The sequence below is a fragment of the Piliocolobus tephrosceles genome, chromosome 20 (genome assembly GCF_002776525.5).
Source record: "Piliocolobus tephrosceles isolate RC106 chromosome 20, ASM277652v3, whole genome shotgun sequence".
NCBI classification, from domain to species: Eukaryota; Metazoa; Chordata; class Mammalia; order Primates; family Cercopithecidae; genus Piliocolobus; species Piliocolobus tephrosceles.
Window position 1 is genome coordinate 13,890,586 of NC_045453.1, and position 18,362 is coordinate 13,908,947.

At 38.5% G+C, this 18,362-nt stretch overlaps 1 protein-coding gene across 1 annotated transcript in view; it reads left to right on the top strand.

The window, feature by feature from the left end:
• TOP1 (DNA topoisomerase I) overlaps positions 1 to 18,362 on the top strand; it is a 96,104-nt gene that overhangs the window by 30,305 nt on the left and 47,437 nt on the right. Inside the window, exons 3-4 of the mRNA XM_023227848.3 lie at positions 2,688 to 2,790; positions 17,312 to 17,435. Of these exons, the coding sequence (XP_023083616.1) occupies positions 2,688 to 2,790; positions 17,312 to 17,435 (227 nt within the window). The remainder of the gene's footprint in view (positions 1 to 2,687; positions 2,791 to 17,311; positions 17,436 to 18,362) is intronic.

An 18,362-nucleotide genomic window follows, 5' to 3' on the forward strand; every position in this document is an offset into this window, starting at 1 on the left:
CCACACTCAGAGGAGAGGAATTAGGCTCTACCTCTTGAAAAGCGGAGTATCAAACAGTCTTATAGTCAAGATAGTGTGTGTTTGTGTAAGGTTAGAATAGAGGGTCTGGAAATAGACCTATAATTATATGACAGCCCAAAAAGGCCAAGACAATTTAATGGGGAAAGGGCCATCTTTTAAAAAATGATGCTAGACTATTCACAGTAACAACGACATGGAATCAACCTAAATGTTCATTAATGGTAGACTGGATAAAAAAAGAATGTGGCACATGTACACCGCGGAATACTGTGCAGCCATAAGAAGAACGAGATTGTGTCCTTTGCAGGAACATGGATGGAAATAGAGACCATTACCCTTAGCAAACGTAACAGAGGAACAGAAAACCAAATATTGCATGTTCTCACTTATAAGTGGGAGCTAAATTGTGAGAAGATATGGGTACATATAGGGGAACAGCAGATAAAGGGGCCTTTTGGAGGGTGGAGGGAGAGAGGAGGGAGAGAATCAGGAAACATAATTTGTGGGCACTAGGCTTAATTTCTGGGTGGTGAAATCATCTGTACAACAAACCCCCATGACACAAGTTTACCTGTATAACAAACCTGCACATGTACCCCTGAACTTAAAAGTTAAAAAAAAAAATGGTGTTAGAACAACTTGACATCTTTATTGATTTAGGAAAAAATGAACACTGGCCCTTACCTCTGTAAAACTGCTAGAAAATAAGTAAATAAATAAATAAACAAATAAAGTAAGTGGTGGTATGCCCTTGTAATCCCAGCCATTCCAAAGGCTATGGCAGGAGGATTGCTTGAGTCCAAGAGTTTGAGAGGAGCCTGTATAACATTGTAATATAAGAAAATGAGACTCTTTCCCTGCCTTTCCCCCCAAAAGAGAGAGAGAAAATCTGTGTGGCCCTTGAGTAGGCAAAGATATCTTGGAGTACAAAACATACAGACCCTAAAAGGGAAAATTGATGAAGTGGACTTGATTAAAATTTAAAACTTTTGTTCTTTGAAAGATACCATTAAGAAATAAAGACAAGAAAATCATGGGGAGAAAATATTCACAGTTCATATAGCTAGCAAAAAATTGATAATCCAGAATGTATAACGAGCTCTTACAACTCGGTAATAAGAAGACCAAGAAAGGTTTGAGCAGATACTTCACCAAAGAAGGTATATGAGTGGCCAACAAGCACAAGAAAAGATGCTTGTCATTAAGCATCATATAATCATCAGAAATACGTGAATTGAAACCACAGTGAGATACGACTCCACACCTGCTAGAATGGCTAAAATTAAAGACTGCTGTCAGATATTGGTGAAAATTTGTAGCAATTGAAACACTAATGAATTTTTGATGGAGAAATATAATGGTACAATTTGACAATTTCCTATAAAGTTAAACATACTTTTTTTTATATTACCCAGTAACTTTTCTCCTAAGTATGTACCCAAGAGAAATGAAAACATGTCTACAGAAATATTTGTATATGAATGTTTGTAGCAGATAAATAATAATCAATGCCTGGAAACAACTAAATTGTCCAGGAAGTGAATGGGTAAGTTACAGTGTATCTATACACTGTAACACCACTCAGCAATAAAATGGAACCAACAACTGATATATCCAACAACATGGATGAATGTCACAAATGTTATGCTGAGAGAAAGAAATCAGACACAAAAAGAATAAATCCTATATGATGTTACTTGCATGAAATCTAGAAATCTAGACAAATCTGATCTATAGCATGATCAGATCAGTGCTTCCTTTGGGCAAAGGGTGGAAGATGGGAAATAACTGGGTAGGAGCACAAGGGAAACTTTCTGAAGTGATGGACTTGTTCTAAATCTTTATTGTAGTGGGGATTGCACCTGTGGGTGTCTTTGAAATGTTTATTATTACAGTTATTTCTTAATATTTGTAGGGGATTGGTTCCAGAACCACCCCACCCCCTACCCCTAATATATCAAAATTTGCAGATGTTCAAGTTTTTTGTATATAAAATGGCACAGTATTTACATATAACGTATCCAATCCTATATGCTTTAACTCATCACCACATTACTTAGATTACCTAATACAGTGTAACTATATGAATAGTTGCTATATTGTGGGGGGATTTGTATTTTTTGGTTGCATTGTTATTACTCTTTTTATTTTTCCCTGAATATTTTCAGTCTGCACATGGTTGAATCTACGGCGCTCAACCTGTGCATATGGAGGGCTGACTGTATTTTATTGTTTCGAAATCATACCTTATTAACATTTATTTAAAAACATATCTCTTGTGAAGTTTGGATTTTTCAGAAGTTACAACATCTGATCTTTAGAATCAGTGTTCAATATTTATCCCTTTGTTATCATTTATAGGTCAGGCTTAATAGTATTATGTCTAGGGAGAAAAACGCCAAACTGTGGCTTCTTTTCACAGAATAATTGGCTCTCATTTCCTCATTCTTCGCATAGTAGTAACATGTCTTGATTGTAGAAGTAGGCTAATGGGACACTTTGTCTAGGCTTCTTTGTGAAAGCTTTTTTTTTTTCAGTGGCATGTGCTATTATGCCTACCATGCCATTTGAATCCTGTCATTGTACTTCTTGACCATCTTGTCAGGGTAGGCATACAGAAGATAGTTCATGACTCCTGTTAACTGACTCATCTCTTATGGTTGCAGATTCTCATAAACACAAAGATAAACACAAAGATCGAGAACACCGGCACAAAGAACACAAGAAGGACAAGGAAAAGGACCGGGAAAAGTCCAAGCATAGCAACAGGTAAGGGTGGAATCAAGCAAGTCCCTCATCATTCAGCAGTGGGTTGGCCATTGCTTGGCTTACCTGTAATAGGTCTTAACTTGAGCTACCAGTAAAGATAGCAAAGTAAGTAGAAACTGTATTTGATCCTAGAGTTGCTAAGAGGATGGCCCTGATTTCAAGGCCTTAAATGGGATGCCATTGTTCAGATCAAGATGTAGAAAGCAAGTACGTTTGATTTTCTTTCAATACATACCTCGTTAAAAATACAGTTCACTAAGATAGGTAAGGATTCATTGTGACACATGATGGCATTTAATCAAGTCTGTAGCAAACTTGCCTTGATAAAAGGTAACTGGATTGGAGACCTGATTTTTTTCTTCTTCTTTCTATATTTTAAAGAGTTTACATTAAAAATTCTTAGCTTGGGCTTCCATGGTCTGTTAGCCCCTGAAATTATATGCAAATTGTTGAGTATATGAGATTTCTTGGAGAGACTGTTCCTAGCTTTCATTGTGTTATCAGAGGAGTTCGGCTCCCACAAAAGCCTACAATCACCAATATGAATGAAACTCAATAGTGCTGTCTTCTGGGATGCAAGCCTCAAGAAGATGTTTCTCTTGTTCATTTTGCTCCCATTTTTTTTTTGGTGTAGGAGGCAAGTGAAATCTAGTTATTAAAAATGAGGACTTGCACTTCCATTCTGATTTGAAGACAGTTGTTGGTGAGAAAGCCGTATGGTATTCCCATTCCCATAGTGGCCTGAGCTTGGTTAGGGAATGTAAAGATCTGTTACACATTAGAACAAGTGTCTTCATCCTAGAGTTCCTTAGAACTTCTTTATTAACTTGTATTACCGTCTGTAGACAAGTTAAAGTGAGAATTGCTTTCCAAGCCTGTTCTTTTTTTCGAATTATTAAAATAACCAGATTTAATTTTCTCTATTGGGGACATTTCTTTGGGAATCATGTATCATGCCTGTGGCTTTTTTTCCTGTCCCTCACTCATTTCTTATCACTTGATCATCTAGTTTCCATTTTCATTATTCTGGTAAATTTAATCTCGGTAGTTAAATATATTCTGCATCTTTTCTAGTTTACAGTTGTCTAGCTCATGTTAATATCTACCATACAGCAAAGAATATTGCCAAGGATAAAAGAGTTCATTGCATAATGATAAAAAGGGACCCATTAGGAGAACATAACAGTAATAAATGTTTATCCACTAACATCACAGCCTCAAAATACATGAAGCAAATCTGATAGAGCTGCAAAGAGAAACAAACATTCATAATTACGGTTTTACCACCTCTTAATAATTTTTAGTCTAAATAGAAAACAATTAAGGATATGGAAGACTTGAACAATATCAACCAACTTGATCTAATTGACATTTATAGGTTTTTCCCATCCAACAATATTAGAATATTCTCTTTTCTTTTCTTTTTCTTTTCTGTCTACTTTTCAGATTTTAATTTTTTTCGGGTTTTATTTTAGATTCAGTGGGTACATACAGGCAACTTTGTTACCTGGGTATATTGCTGTGATGCTGAGGTTTGGGTACAAATAATCCCGTCACCCAGGTACTGAGCATAGAACCCAACAATTAGTTTTTCAGCCCTTAACCGCCCTCCCTGCTCTAGTAGTCCCCAGTGTCTATTATTGCCATCTTTATGTCCATGAGCACCCGATGTTTAGCTCCTGCTTATAAGTGAGACCATGTGGCATTTCGTATTCTGTTCTTGCCTTAATTTGCTCAGGATAACAGCCTCCAGTTGCATTCATGTTGCCACAAAGGACATGATTCAGTTCTTTTTTTATGACCATATAGCATTCCGTGGTATATACGTACAACATTTTCTTTATCCATTCCATCATTGCTGGGCACCTAGGTTGATTCCATGTCTTTGCTATTGAGAATAGTGCTGCAGTGAACATGTGAGTGCATGTGTCTTTTTAGTAAAATGATTTGTTTTCTTTTGGATACATACCGAGTAATGGGATTGCTGGATCAGAAGATAGTTGTGTTTTTAAGTTCTTTGGGAAATCTCCAAACTGCTTTCCCTAGTGGCTGGACTAATTTACATTCTCATCAACAGTGTATAGGTTTTCCCTTTTTTCTGCAGCCTGCCAGCATCTGCTGTTTTTTGATATTTAATAGCCATTGTGGCTGGTGTGCGATATCTCATTGTGGTTTTGATTTGCATTTCTCTGATGATTAGTGACATGGAGCATTTTTTCATAAATTTGTTGGCCATTTGTATGTCATCTTTTGAGAAATGTCTGTTCATGTCTTTTGCCTGTTTTTTAAATGGGGTTACTTGTTTTTTGCTTGTTGAATCATTTAGGTTCCTTATAGATTTAATTAGATCCCATTTGTCAATTTTTGCTTTTGCTGCAATTGCTTTTGGCATCTTTGCCGTGAAATCTTTGCTCATTCCTATGTCCAGAATGGTATTGCCTAGGTTGTCATCTAGGGTTTTTATAGTTTTAGGTTTTATATTTAAGTATTTAATCCATCTTGAATTTATTTTTGTATGTGGTGTAAGGAAGGGGTCCAGTTTCAGTTTTCTGCATATGGCTAGCTAGTTATCCCAGCATCATTTGTTGAATAGGGAGTCTTTTCCCCATTGCTTATTTTGGTTGACTTTCTTGAAGATTAGATTGCTGTCAGTGTGTGGTTTTATTTCTGGGTTCTCTGTTCTGTTCCATTTGATCTATGTGTCTGTTTTTCTACCATTACCATGGTGTTAGTGTTTTTGTACCATTACCATGCTGTTAGAATACATTTTTTTAAGTGCACATGAAATGTGCCAAAGTAGATCATACTTTGGACCCCACCCTCCTTAAACCATCTTCCTTTGGCTTTAATGCCTCCATGCCTCTCCATCTTTCTGGCCACCCTTTTCACCGCTTTCTAATGCACAGTCATTCCTTAACAGTTTTTGGCTGTCTTTCTCTGCTACCTGTTTTGCTCTTTATCCTTATTTTGCATTCCATATTCGGTCTTGTGAACTTATTTTCAGTTCCTTAAACATAGCATGTTTTCTGATGCCACTAAGCCTTAAAACATGCTGTTGCTGGTTCTGTAATAACTCTGTTGCCCTTTTGCTGTCATTTTTTTAGTTGCAGCTTAGACTTGACTTGTTCCAGGTATCTTTCTACCCATTTTCTCATATTAAATGCCACTTTTGTGTGCTCTCTGGTGCCTTGAATATATTCCTATCATAATAATAATTATGATATTTAATTGTCTCTTTACTTTTCTCTGTGGCCTCCTGCACTCTAAAGTCCCAAAAGCAGAATTGGGATCTTTTTTTGTTTTTTTTGGGCGGGGGGTGTTTTTGTTTGTTTTTGAGATGGAGTGTTTCTCTGTTGCCCAGGCTGGAGTGCAGCAGTGCCACATCAGCTCACTGCTATCTCCAGCTCCCAGGTTCAAGTGATTCTCCTACCCCAGCCTCCCAAGTAGCTGGGATTAAGGTACATGCTACCACACCCAGCTAACTTTTTTGTATTTTTAGTAGCGAAGCTAACTGTTTTGTATTTTTAGTAGCAACGGGGTTTCACCATCTTAGCCAGGCTGGTCTCAAAACTCCTGACCTCAAGTGATCCATCTACCTTGGCCTCCCAAAGTACTAAGATTACAGGTGTGAGCCACCACACCCAGCCTTTTGTATTCATTTTGCATCCTTCAGGCTTAGTATGATACCTGGCAGATAGGTGGCACTTACTAGTCTATATTTATTGACTTAATGAGTGGATGATCTATGGGTACATTAGTTCCCATCTTCTCTCTTTCTTCTCACATACTCTTAATCTCCTATAGGATAGTTATGAAGTCACTTTGGCTCATCTCATTTTTCACACAATTGTGTGTGGTAAAGTAAACATAACAAAATTTACCATTTTAAAGTAGCATTTAGTATATTGACAGTAGTACGCAAGTATCACCACTGTTCATCTCCAGAACTTTTCATCATCCCAGACAATCTCTGAATTCACTAAATAATAACTTTTCATTCTGTTCCCCCATCCCAATATCTTTCTACTTTGTCTTTTTTTCTCTTTCCCTTCTACTTTTTATCTTTATGAATTTGCCTATTCTAAGTACCTCATATAAGCAGAATAATACAATATTTATCTTTTTTCGTCTGTTTTGTATTCCCTTAATATGTTTTCAAGGTTTATCCATATTGTAGCATATCGGAAATTCATTCTTTTTTATGACTGAATAATATTCCATTGTATGCCTGTTACCACATTTTTAAAAATCTACCTGTTGATGGACACTTGGGTGTCCCTTTGGCTACAAATACGTATTTGAGTTCTGCTTTCATTCTCGGGGGTATATACCTAGGAGTAGAATTGCTAGATCATATCCGGCAATGGCTGCCTGCTATGTTTGTACTGTGCTAATTGATGTGAAGTGTGAAAAATAAATTAGATAACCTTGGACCATGAACAGTATCATCTGAGGATGTGAGATGAAGAATGTTGATTTTTATTTTACTAGACTGTAAGAAGAAATTCCCAAAAGACTTTAAGAAGAAAGAGGTTAGTATTTAAAACATAAGCTTTTGAAAAGTTATCTTCTCTAACACATTCTACTTTGTTTTGGGAGGAAAGATACAGTAAAAGTGACATAAAGGGCTTTGAGACATATAAGTTTGGCCTTGTCCTGTTTTACAAAAAATCTTCTCTTAAAAAAAAAAAAAAAAAGGGTGTGATTTTTGTAGAAGAATTCCTCATCCTTGTGCATCCATTTAGGTCTCATGTGATCTTGACTAGGTTACCTAACCTTCTTCAACTCAGTTTCTTCATCTTCATCTTGATACATGCTTCACAGGGGAACCATGGGAGTCAATAAATACAGAAGCTCTTCAGTTGTGAACTGCTCTACAGATGTGCAGAGATGACACTTTTACATCTGTTTAAAAGCATACTTTTCCAAGATCATATTGTAGGCAAATTCAATAATTTGTTATATGTACTTTTGTGCCTCTTTTTTTTTTTTTGAGACAGAGTCTCACTCTGTTGCCCAGGCTGGAGTGCAGTGACATGATCTCGGCTCATTGCAACCTCCACCTCCTGGGTTCACACCATTCTCCTGCCTCAGCCTCCCAAGTAGCTGGGACTACAGGCACCTACCACCACACCTCCCTGATTTTTTATGTTTTTAGTAGAGATGGGATTTCACCGTGTTAGCCAGGATGGTCTCGATCTCCTGACCTCATGATCCGCCTGCCTTGGCCTCGCAAAGTACTGGGATTGTAGGCGTAAGCCACCGCGTCTGGCCACTTTTGTGCCTTTTAATACTTTCTTCATTCCTATAAAAATGCTAGCCTTTTCGCCAAGAGCTATTGGAAAAACCTGGCCCAAGTTTCTGTTTACATATGGCATGACTAAATCTAGCCCTTGGTCTCTTATTCACGTGAGTAAATTTTAACAGTTTAATCAGATGATCTATTGTAAGCAGACTTTTAAGTACTTTCCTGTTTTGATGTCTACTGACACAGTACCTCTTTGCAACAAAGCAAGGATATTGGTTATATTTCAGTAAAATTATTTTATTTTATTTTTTAATTTTTTTTGAGATGGAGTCTTGCTGTGTTGCCCAGGCTGAAGTGCAGTGGTGTGATCTTGGCTCACTGCAACCTCCACCTCCTGGGTTCAAGCGATTCTCCTGCCTCAGCCTCCCGAGTAGCTGGGATTACAGGTGCCTTACCACCACACCAAGCTAATTTTTGTATTTTTACTAGAGATGGGGTTTCACCATATTGGTCAGGCTGGTCTCGAACTCCTGACCTTATGATCCTCCTGCCTTGGCCTCCCAAAGTGCTGGGATTACAGGGTTGAGCCAGCGTACCCAGCCTCCAGTAAAATTTTATATACACTGTGATCCTTTTAAAGTATCTCTGATGTTTTTAATAGTTTAGGGTTTCTTCGATTTCTTCTGTAGCAGATTAAAGAAATCTTCAGGATTATGTAATCACATCTGAACCCCAGAATAATTAGGATGTAGCATGTTCTGTTCCAAAATGCTTTCATTTATTCCAATCCTTGCTTATCAATTGTAGCTAGCCATTTGTTATGAGAAAACAAGTGTTTCTAATGTGTTTCTGTGTCCCTTCCTTCTCTGCTAGATATTAGCACCAATCATTTGTCATCAGGCTACACTTAGGACCCAAGCCCAGGAGGCATCTTACTCTCCTGTGCAGTAGCAATACTGAAGACTTGGAGTGGGAGAGTAGCCTTTCTGCAGAAACAGAATGGGGCTGTGGATCCACATCCCAGGAGATGCCATTTGGTTTCCTTTTTATTGTCCTCATGCAAGTTGCAAAACAGGGGAGCAGGTATTAAGAATCATTTCATCTTGTCTCCTCTTTGGGTGGATAGGAGTCTGAGGTCATATGCTCAACCATAGTGATGTGGTAGCAGAAAGAAGAGGATGTGAGACCAAGGATCCTGAGTCCCCACTACATTATTCCTTCCAGTGAAAAATACCTCCCTCTGTAAAAAGAGTTAGTTTAGTTTTGTAGCCAAACTGTCTGTTTAAATACAAGCACCCCTTACTTGTATGCGTATGGTAGGCAGCTCAGGTTTAAATGTCAGATCTTCTCAGGCACTGCCATTATCTCTCTTTGTCCCCAAATCCCTAAAATCTTTGGCACTGAAAGTATTAATCTCATCAAATTCTGAACCTATGAAAACTTCATCTCTTTCTCTTGTCTGGCTTGTAACATCACAAGAACAGCTCACACCAAAGTTAAAAAATAATTTCATCAATCATCACTTATCTCTTGACACTGCTTCTTTCTGCTCTTCAGGTCCTTTTTCTTTTGTTTTTGGAGTCAGGGTCTCATTGACTCCTAGGCCGGGGTGCGGTGGTGTGATTATAGCTCACTGCAGCCTCCCTGGGCCCAAGGGGTCTTCCTGCCTCAGCCTCTTGAATAGCTGGGACAATAGGCATGCACCACCATGCTTGGGTAATTAACTTTTTTGTTTTTAGTAGAGATGGCAGTCTTGCTGTGTTACCCAGGCTGGTCTGGAACTTCTGGTCTCCCACATTGGCACCCCATAGTGTTGGGGTTACAGGCATGAGCTATCATGGCCGTCCCTCTTTTAAAAAATACATAAATCATCTCAAAAGGAATACTCTTCTAGATGCCAAGGAATTACGTGGCTTGTAGGATCTCACAAGCTACCTTTCTTAAAGGGTTGTATTCTTATCCATTGTTTATCTTTAATACTAGATCTCTTATATAAACAGAATATTATTAAAAGCAATTTAGGAGAGGGGGCCTGATTTTAGAAAATAAGAGAATCGTGTGAAATGAAATTCCTCCTCTTAGTTTTTGACTCTGTGCATCTCTTGCCAATTTTAAACCTGGCATTCACACTGGAGTGACAAATTTGTGGAAAGCAAGGGAAGACAGAAAACTGCTGTGAAATAGCAAGGGAAGTACTTTTCCAGCCATATTGGCAGTGCTATTCTGTACTGTCAGTGTGAGAAACATCTGAGAATAAGGATGCTTTTGGCTTCTGCTTTCCTTTCAGTTCCAAATCCTACCTGAACTGTAATTGAGAACGTGTAGAATTTTAGGAATATGCACTTGATTTAAGCATCAAGTTCTCAGATTAGGGGAGATTTTTCTGAAGTTAATAAAATTTAAAAGAGACGTGTGCTGCTATTCGTTTGAGTGGTTTGCCAGAGCCCTCCCTTTGTCTACACATCACTATATCAGCCTGTCTAGGGGAAATGGATAACTTACATAGTCAGAGAAGATTGAACAGTTTAGAAATGAGGAAACTCAGTACCAGCACCGTTCACGTGGGAGTCAGTGTGATATACTGAATAGCATACTAAGATGAAAGTTAAGAGGCCAGGTTCTGTCGTTTATAAGCTATGTGTCTTGATCCAAGCTGCTTAATTTCTCTGGGTCTCATTTTCCATTTTGATCAGGAGTTGATAACAGTACCTGCTTTGTCAAGCTTTCAAGTTTGTTTATGCACATGATAGCTCTTTGGGAACTGTAACATACTAAATAATTGAGATAATGATGGTGATGATGATAATTACCACAAAGCCTAGTATAATATCATGCAGATAAATTGGAGCTGTTGAGTCTGGTAGTTGAATCTAATTCAGTAGTTATTGATAGCATTCAATTTGGAGCCCTGATATTTTCAGTATTATATTTATCCCTATTATAGTGAGCCATCATCATTGTTTTTAAGATTTCATGGTGGAGACAGCATTTGAGCTAGCCATTCAAAGATGGTTAAAATTTTGCTAAGGAAGAGTAATGGTTAGAAAGAAAAACATAAGCAAAACGTAGAGGCATTGTAGTATATGCTTTGTTCTGGGAGGAATCTAGTTAGGTGGGTTACACAGGGTGGAATAGTAGAAAATGAGACCCAAAAAAGTGACTTGAGGCAAAACCATTAAATGCCATTTCAAAAAGTTGGGACTTTTACTTACGCTAACTAAAAAGGTGAGGGGGAAATGTTGGGACTTGATTCTGAGTTGAGCAAGAAGCCATTGGAAATAGTTGAGCAAATAGGACTTAGCCACAAATGACATGAAGGATCTGAGAAAAAGGGTTCCTATCGTGGAAAACTGGGAGGCTGTTTACACTATTAATAGAGACAAAGAACTTAAGGGAGGAATGGGAGTTAGAATGGGTATCGGTTTTGCCATCTTTGGGCACATTCTTTTATCCTCTCTGTCCTGAAAACAAAGGATTAAATAATTTCTAGGAAATTACATTTACCTTGAAGTTTTGATACTTCTATAATATAAAACACTAGAGTCCTTGTGATTTTGTTTAGTGATGTATAATCGGCATTGTAGTGTATAATGATGATGGACATTAAGGAACCCTTGTTTCTTAGTGTCTTTTGGAAACTGGCTAATTTCAGAAACTGCGCTCTTTTCCCAGAGGGAACTTTTGAAGTTACTTAAATATTTCATTTTACAAACATCATTTAAGCTTTAACTGTCTTACTATCCTTGAAAGGGTCATGAGTTTCCCTCCTAAACCAAGACTTTAAAGCTCTCTGTGCTGTCTCACAGGAATCCCCACGATCCAACTTCATGTGACCTGCAGAGGTCTGCTGCCTTGAGAAGTAGACAGGTAGCTGGGCTATGAGTGGCTAAGTCCTTTTCTCAGAATATATGGAGGCTCCTTCTACTTTTAACAGTGCTTTTTTTTTTTTTTTGCTTTGTTTGGGAAGTAACAGAGTAGTCAAGTGCATGACTCTGGAGCCGGACTGCCTGAGTTTAAATCCTATTTCTCTCATTAAAGGTAGTTCCTTGGGTGAGTTACTTAACTTCTCTGTGCTTCAGTTTCCACATCTGTGAATTGGAGATACCAGTACTTACCGGAGTTTTGTTACCGATGTTAAATGTGCCTGGCACTGGGTGCTACTCAAGCATCTGTTAAATACTTTTATGGGGGATGGAGGACAGATTTTAAATAGTTTCCCATAGCCAACATTCTAGCTTTCCAGAATATCAATATTTTGTTGTGGTAGTGGTGGTCTTTTTTCCTAGAGAAACAATGCTTTGCCAGAAGGGAAACATTTTTCCCTACTGGCTCCCTACTTCCACCCTTTCTCCCACTCTTCTATATAAGTGTCTTAGACCCTGGTCACCCTTTTCTGTGGTCTGCTTAGCTCCAGCAAGAATCATAGACCAAAGGTTTTGCTGTCATCACTTTAAAAATAGTGTAGGTTATTTTTTCTTTCTTTTTTAATTTAAAAAAAAATTTTTTTGAGACAGAGTCTCACTCTGTCGCCAGGCTGGAGTGCAGTCATGTGATCTCGGCTCACTGCAGTCTCCAACTCCCTGGTTCAAGCGATTCTCCTGCCTCAGCCTCCCGAGTAGCTGGGATTACAGGCATGCACCACCATGCCCAGCTAATTTTTGTATTTTTAGTAGAAATGGGGTTTCACCATGTTGCCCAGGGTGGTCTCAAACTCCTGACCTCAGGTGATATGCCTACCTCAGCCTCCTAAACTGCTAGGATTACAGGTGTGAGCCACCACACCCCAGGTTATTTTTTTTCTTTAGTGGAATTCAGCCAATTGAAGCATAACACATGGCATGAACACTCTGGAAAGGTGGGTTTGGATCTTTGCATTTGTTCTCTTTAGCATTGACTTTTGCTTTTCTAGTCCCTGCGAGTGTGTTGGAATCTTACCCCATACAGATGCAAAACTATGAACCAAGAAGTCAAGATCTATGCATTGCCAATAATTGGTTGTTTTCTCTTTCAGAGTTCCTCCTGCCCATGGGGTAAATTCATATTTCATCCATAAGTGTGACCATTACAGAAGTATCTAGGACTGCTACTGTCTGTATTTTTGTCCTTCAGCATATCCCAGACTAAACTTACTCTTAAAATATGTTTGTCTGACCTTCGGGTTCCTTCCTATGGTTGATATTAAGCATTTCTTCTACTCTTAAAAGAGAAAATGGGAGGTGGGGGGGAAAGAGACCAAAAAGGCAACCCTTTCAGGTGTCCAATATTTTTCTAATTTAGCCCTACTGAAGTTTCTTCAGTAATTAATCAGCTGTTTTTCAACCTCTAAACTGGCCAATATTATAGCCTTCAATTGTACTTTTAAAGCCCTTTTGTTATTTTGACATATTGTGTCTGTTGTGTATGGAAAAGTAGCAGGTTCAGTATGAAGATAACATAGTATTTTATCTCTTAAAACAGGCAGCCAGCAAATGAACTTTCTGCACTGGTCAGAATTTCCATCATTTCACGGCTAATGAGAAAAGTGCAGTTCTTTTTTTTTTTTTTGAGACAGAGTCTCGCTCTGTCGCCCAGGCTGGAGTGCAGTGGCCGGATCTCAGCTCACTGCAAGCTCCGCCTCCCGGGTTTACGCCATTCTCCTGCCTCAGCCTCCCGAGTAGCTGGGACTACAGGCGCCCGCCACCTCGCCCGGCTAGGTTTTTGTATTTTTTTAGTAGAGATGGGGTTTCACCATGTTAGCCAGGATGGTCTCGATCTCCTGACCTCGTGATCCGCCCGTCTCGGCCTCCCAAAGTGCTGGGATTACAGGCTTGAGCCACCGCGCCCGGCCGAAAAGTGCAGTTCTTTAGCTACCTTGAAAGTCAAACATGTCCTAAGTCTTTTGGAAAAAGACATACATGTTAGAAAATCTCAGAAGGATGCGTCAGCCTGACTGACCCCACATTGACTCCATTTTATTTGCTGGCCAAATCCTGTTTCTGACTTTCCTGGCACAGCCCTGGACATGCTTCTGTATCATAGGACTTCTTCCCCAGTACCTTTGCTACTTCCTTCAGGTGCATTCCTAGGAAAGACTTGCAGTGGGGCTTGCTGTTTGCCAGCACTCCTGCCGGTTTGGGGTTATGGAAGCCAGGTTGGGCTCCCAGACACTCTGCTCTCTATTTGTGGAGGCAGGGACAGTAATAGCACCTAACAAGTAGGGATGAGCACATTGTATTCAAAAGCCTAGTGGAGCTCTATAAACCCAAATTTCTAGCAGTCTTCTATATGATACCCTGTAATAGAAGCTGTCCTTAACCCTGAATCATCTGAGGTCAGCTAGTATAAAAATCCAAATCTGCTCTTATACCTAAACAGTTAGGAGTAGAGGAGACTTGGCTTCCTTTGGAAAGTCAGGATGATAGCTTCATCCCGTTCTGGTTTTTGTGATTAATTGTGACCTGCAAAGGGGTTTACTACTCTAGCAGGAACTTTGAATTTCCTATATACATTTCTCTCTGGTTAGCAGGCAGAGGAAATATCACTGACTTTTGGCTTCCTGGCAGATGTCTCATTTGCCTTGTCATTTGTTGATTCCTTTTCCCTGATCTCTGTTTGGTGTGATAATGTACACCAAAGCTGAAAACTGCAGGGCCACATGTACACTTGTAGGTACCTATGCTGTGATTACCAAAAGGCTCAGAAAGCCAGTTTTCTAGTGAAATTGGCTAACATTCTAAGAAATGCTTTCATTGAGAAAGAGAATGGGTCAGGGAAAGGTGGAACTTAACGGAAGATGGAGTGTTCCTGAATTCAGATTCCTGAATTAGCCATTTATAGTTTCATGGAAAGACAAAAACAAACAAACAAACAAACAAACAAACAAAAATAACAAGCAACCCCAAAGGTGTTTATCCTTTCAGGTATCCAAACATCTTTAATCTAGAAAGTTTCTGCTTGATGGTAAAATAAAGCTAGGACCTTATAGCAGGTCTCAGACTCACCATGGCTGTTTCTTAACACCAGTCTACCTTAAGCAGTAGGTATCAATTTAGTGGAAATATAAAGGTATTGATATGTAGTGGAGGCTGCTCTGAACTTGGAGGTGGAAATATTAAATTTAAATTCCAACTTTGCTTTTAACATTGCAACTTTTTGAGTAAGTCTTTTAACCACTGTCTCCTGTTTGTATGAGCATAAGGGGATAGATAATAAAACTGGCCTCACAGGAATGTTGTGAGAATTGAATGAAATAATGTATGTGAAAATACCAAGTACAATGCTTGCCTAGAAAGTAGAATTTTGTTTTGCTGTCCCCTCTCCCGCTATAGTTGGCAGGGCAAGGGGAGGCAGTATATTCGTCCATCAATATTATAGATGCAGTTGTTCCCAGATTTTTTGCTTTTAGGCAGAACTTTGTATAGATGACTTACATACCCTCTTACAGTTGATGCTTAATAAAACAAAACTACCATGCTTTTATAATGGAATGATAAGCTCAGACATTTTGCTGGTAGTATAAAAACCAAGTGCCTGTGATTATATATACAGTAACTCCTGAAGAATCAATTATAATCTCAGCAACCTTGCTCTTTGACCATTCATTCTAAAGCTTGGAGAAGTTAATGAGAACAGATAATAAGAGTGCTAATGCAATTGGAAGACTTCTTTTTTTGTTTTTTTTTAAACAAAGTAAGGGATACATTTTTAAATAAAACATTGCATTTTGGTAAACACAGATTATGAGAACACATTGAGTTAGAGGAACATCGTATTAATTCCAAGAACAAAAAGCATGGTGGAGAAATTTTGTAACCATGCACAAGCTCTGTTCTCATGAGTTAAAAAGAATTTTCCTCCTATAGAGACTTGTTATTTAAATGTGTGTCACATGTAAATAACAGTCTAATGAGCGCAATATAGAAGGAGAAATATGTAAGCAAGGGAAAGTGGGCGTTGTTGTGTTTTTCCATCTATTTCAGTGCTTGAGTCTTTCCTAACCTATAGTGTATCCTGTTTCTCCCTGGCTAGATGTCTTAAAGTTTCTGCTTATTCATCACTCAAATACCTTTCTCAAGTTGTAGCTACTTTTGTGTGCAGTGTGTAATAGCAGATGTTCTCCCAATCTAGATTTTGTTGCTCTGCGTAACTGCATGCCATCATTTGTTTCTCCCTTTATGATCTTCTGCTGTAGTCAAGTGTCCCTTCAGAACAAACTTCATGGGATGGACATAGCCGAATGAGCTCATTGCTGATGAAGTCTTTTTTTCCTGTGCGTTGGTTAGTGCAGTAAGCAAGGCTCCTTAACTGCCTGTCCCAGTGTACTGAAAAATAATAGTGTTCTGTCATCTTAAACTACAACTTGTGGTGTTTGCTTATTGCTTCTTTAGTCTTTGACCACATGCATGTTTTTACATAGTTGCAGTTATTTTATTATATTCCTTTTTCTGTCATAAACCTTTCGAAATGTATTTGTGGTACTCAAATTATAGCTTAACAGTTAAATAATTTGATATATTACAGTTTCCCCTCTTGTTAGGTTGTATCCAATTTTGGGATTTGTTTGTTCGTTTTTGTTTTTGTTTGTTTGTTTGTTTGTTTAAGGGAAGCACCAAAATAAACATCTTTATATGTAATGTTATTTCCCTAAGAGAAATTTCCAGGAGCTTGATCCCAGGGTAAGAAGCTATGCACATTTTCGTAGTTCTTGCCTTATAATGTCATATTTTGCTTTTTTAACCTTTAATTAAAGAATGTTCCTATGCCCTTCCTTTCAGATGGGTCTTTTCTTATTGTGAGGAAAGGACTAACGTAAGTCCCATCTAGAAGTGACTAACATGACTAGTTAAAACTAGAAGGAAATATCCACTGTATTGGGCTGTTCACTTCATAAACCCTGGCTTGGCTACATGTGTGATATGTTTCAAGTCTGGCACACAGCCACCAAACACTTTGTTGGTGAAACCTCCTCACATCAGATATGAATGCTGAAGTGGGAGCTTTCGTTGTTTTTGTGCTGGTAGAACGTTGCAGAAATACACAGGGCTGGCTGTGTATTCTTAGTCACTTTAAAAAAAATGTCCTGGTGTGTCTAGAATGATGGTTTCTGTTCTTTGCAAAAATGAAAACATCAAACACGATAAAGTCCGATATAACCAAGACCCTCTACTTGAACCTTCTGTCGGTACTGTTTAAGTACTGTAAGTTTCCATGGTTCATGTTATCTTAGGATATCTTGTGAAACGAATCCTTGTGGTCCCTACTCTGGGTAACACTTTGTGACTTAACTTTTTACAGTGAACATAAAGATTCTGAAAAGAAACACAAAGAGAAGGAGAAGACCAAACACAAAGATGGAAGCTCAGAAAAGCATAAAGACAAACACAAAGACAGAGACAAGGAAAAACGAAAAGAGGAAAAGGTACAGAGTTTTCTAGTGGGGGAGGAAGGGACATGGATGCACTTTTGTTTACCTTTAAAAGCAGCTGTCTTCACTGCATAGTAAGATCCCTTGGCCTTGGAGTGAAAGGTCTCTTGTCAGGAGAATTCAGAGCAAACTTTAGTCTTAAACTATAAAAAGTAAGCCTTTTATCACCATATGTCTCACAGTAGCAGATCTGTCCGTATCATTACCTTTTTTTTTTATATTGCCAATGGATACATTGAGAATGCATTAGGGAAAATTAATTGTTTTTGGGAGAAGGCCTAATGCCTTGTTGGTCTTCTGTTCATTAAAGATTCTTCCCGAGTGAAAATTTAGTGATGCTGGTGCCCTGGTGCCCTTTGTGGCTTTTGTTTCCAGCATAACCAGTACAAGCCTTCTAAAAATGACTAGGCTCACCCGGCTGAGAATGAATAGTACTCTGTATAGTTTTAAAAAGAGATTGTTTTTATTTTAGCTTTGAAAAAGTAATTTTTGTACTTGGTAAATTCAGATACTATGAAATAAGGAATATGGTGAAGAAGACATCTCTTCACTGCTGACTCATTGTCTCCCATCCTTCTCAGAGGCAACCGCTATACTGATTATGTTTTGTATCCTTCTAGAGATACTCTGTGTATATCTGTGTGTGTGTGTGTGTATCCCTTCGTGTGTATATATGAAGATTTTTTTGAAAGATAAAGTTTCTGACGAATCTACAAAGCAGGAAGTTGAAGGGGAGGGGGTCATAAGTATACTTTGCCGAAGTCAGAGAAGGCAGGGCTTATAGTTTTTTGTTTGTTTGTTTGTTTTTAAATAAAGACAGGGGTCTCACTATGTTGGCGAGGCTAGTCTCGAACTCCTGGCCTCAAGCAGTCCTCCCACCTCATCCTCTCAAAGTGTTTGGATTACAGGCATGAGCCATCA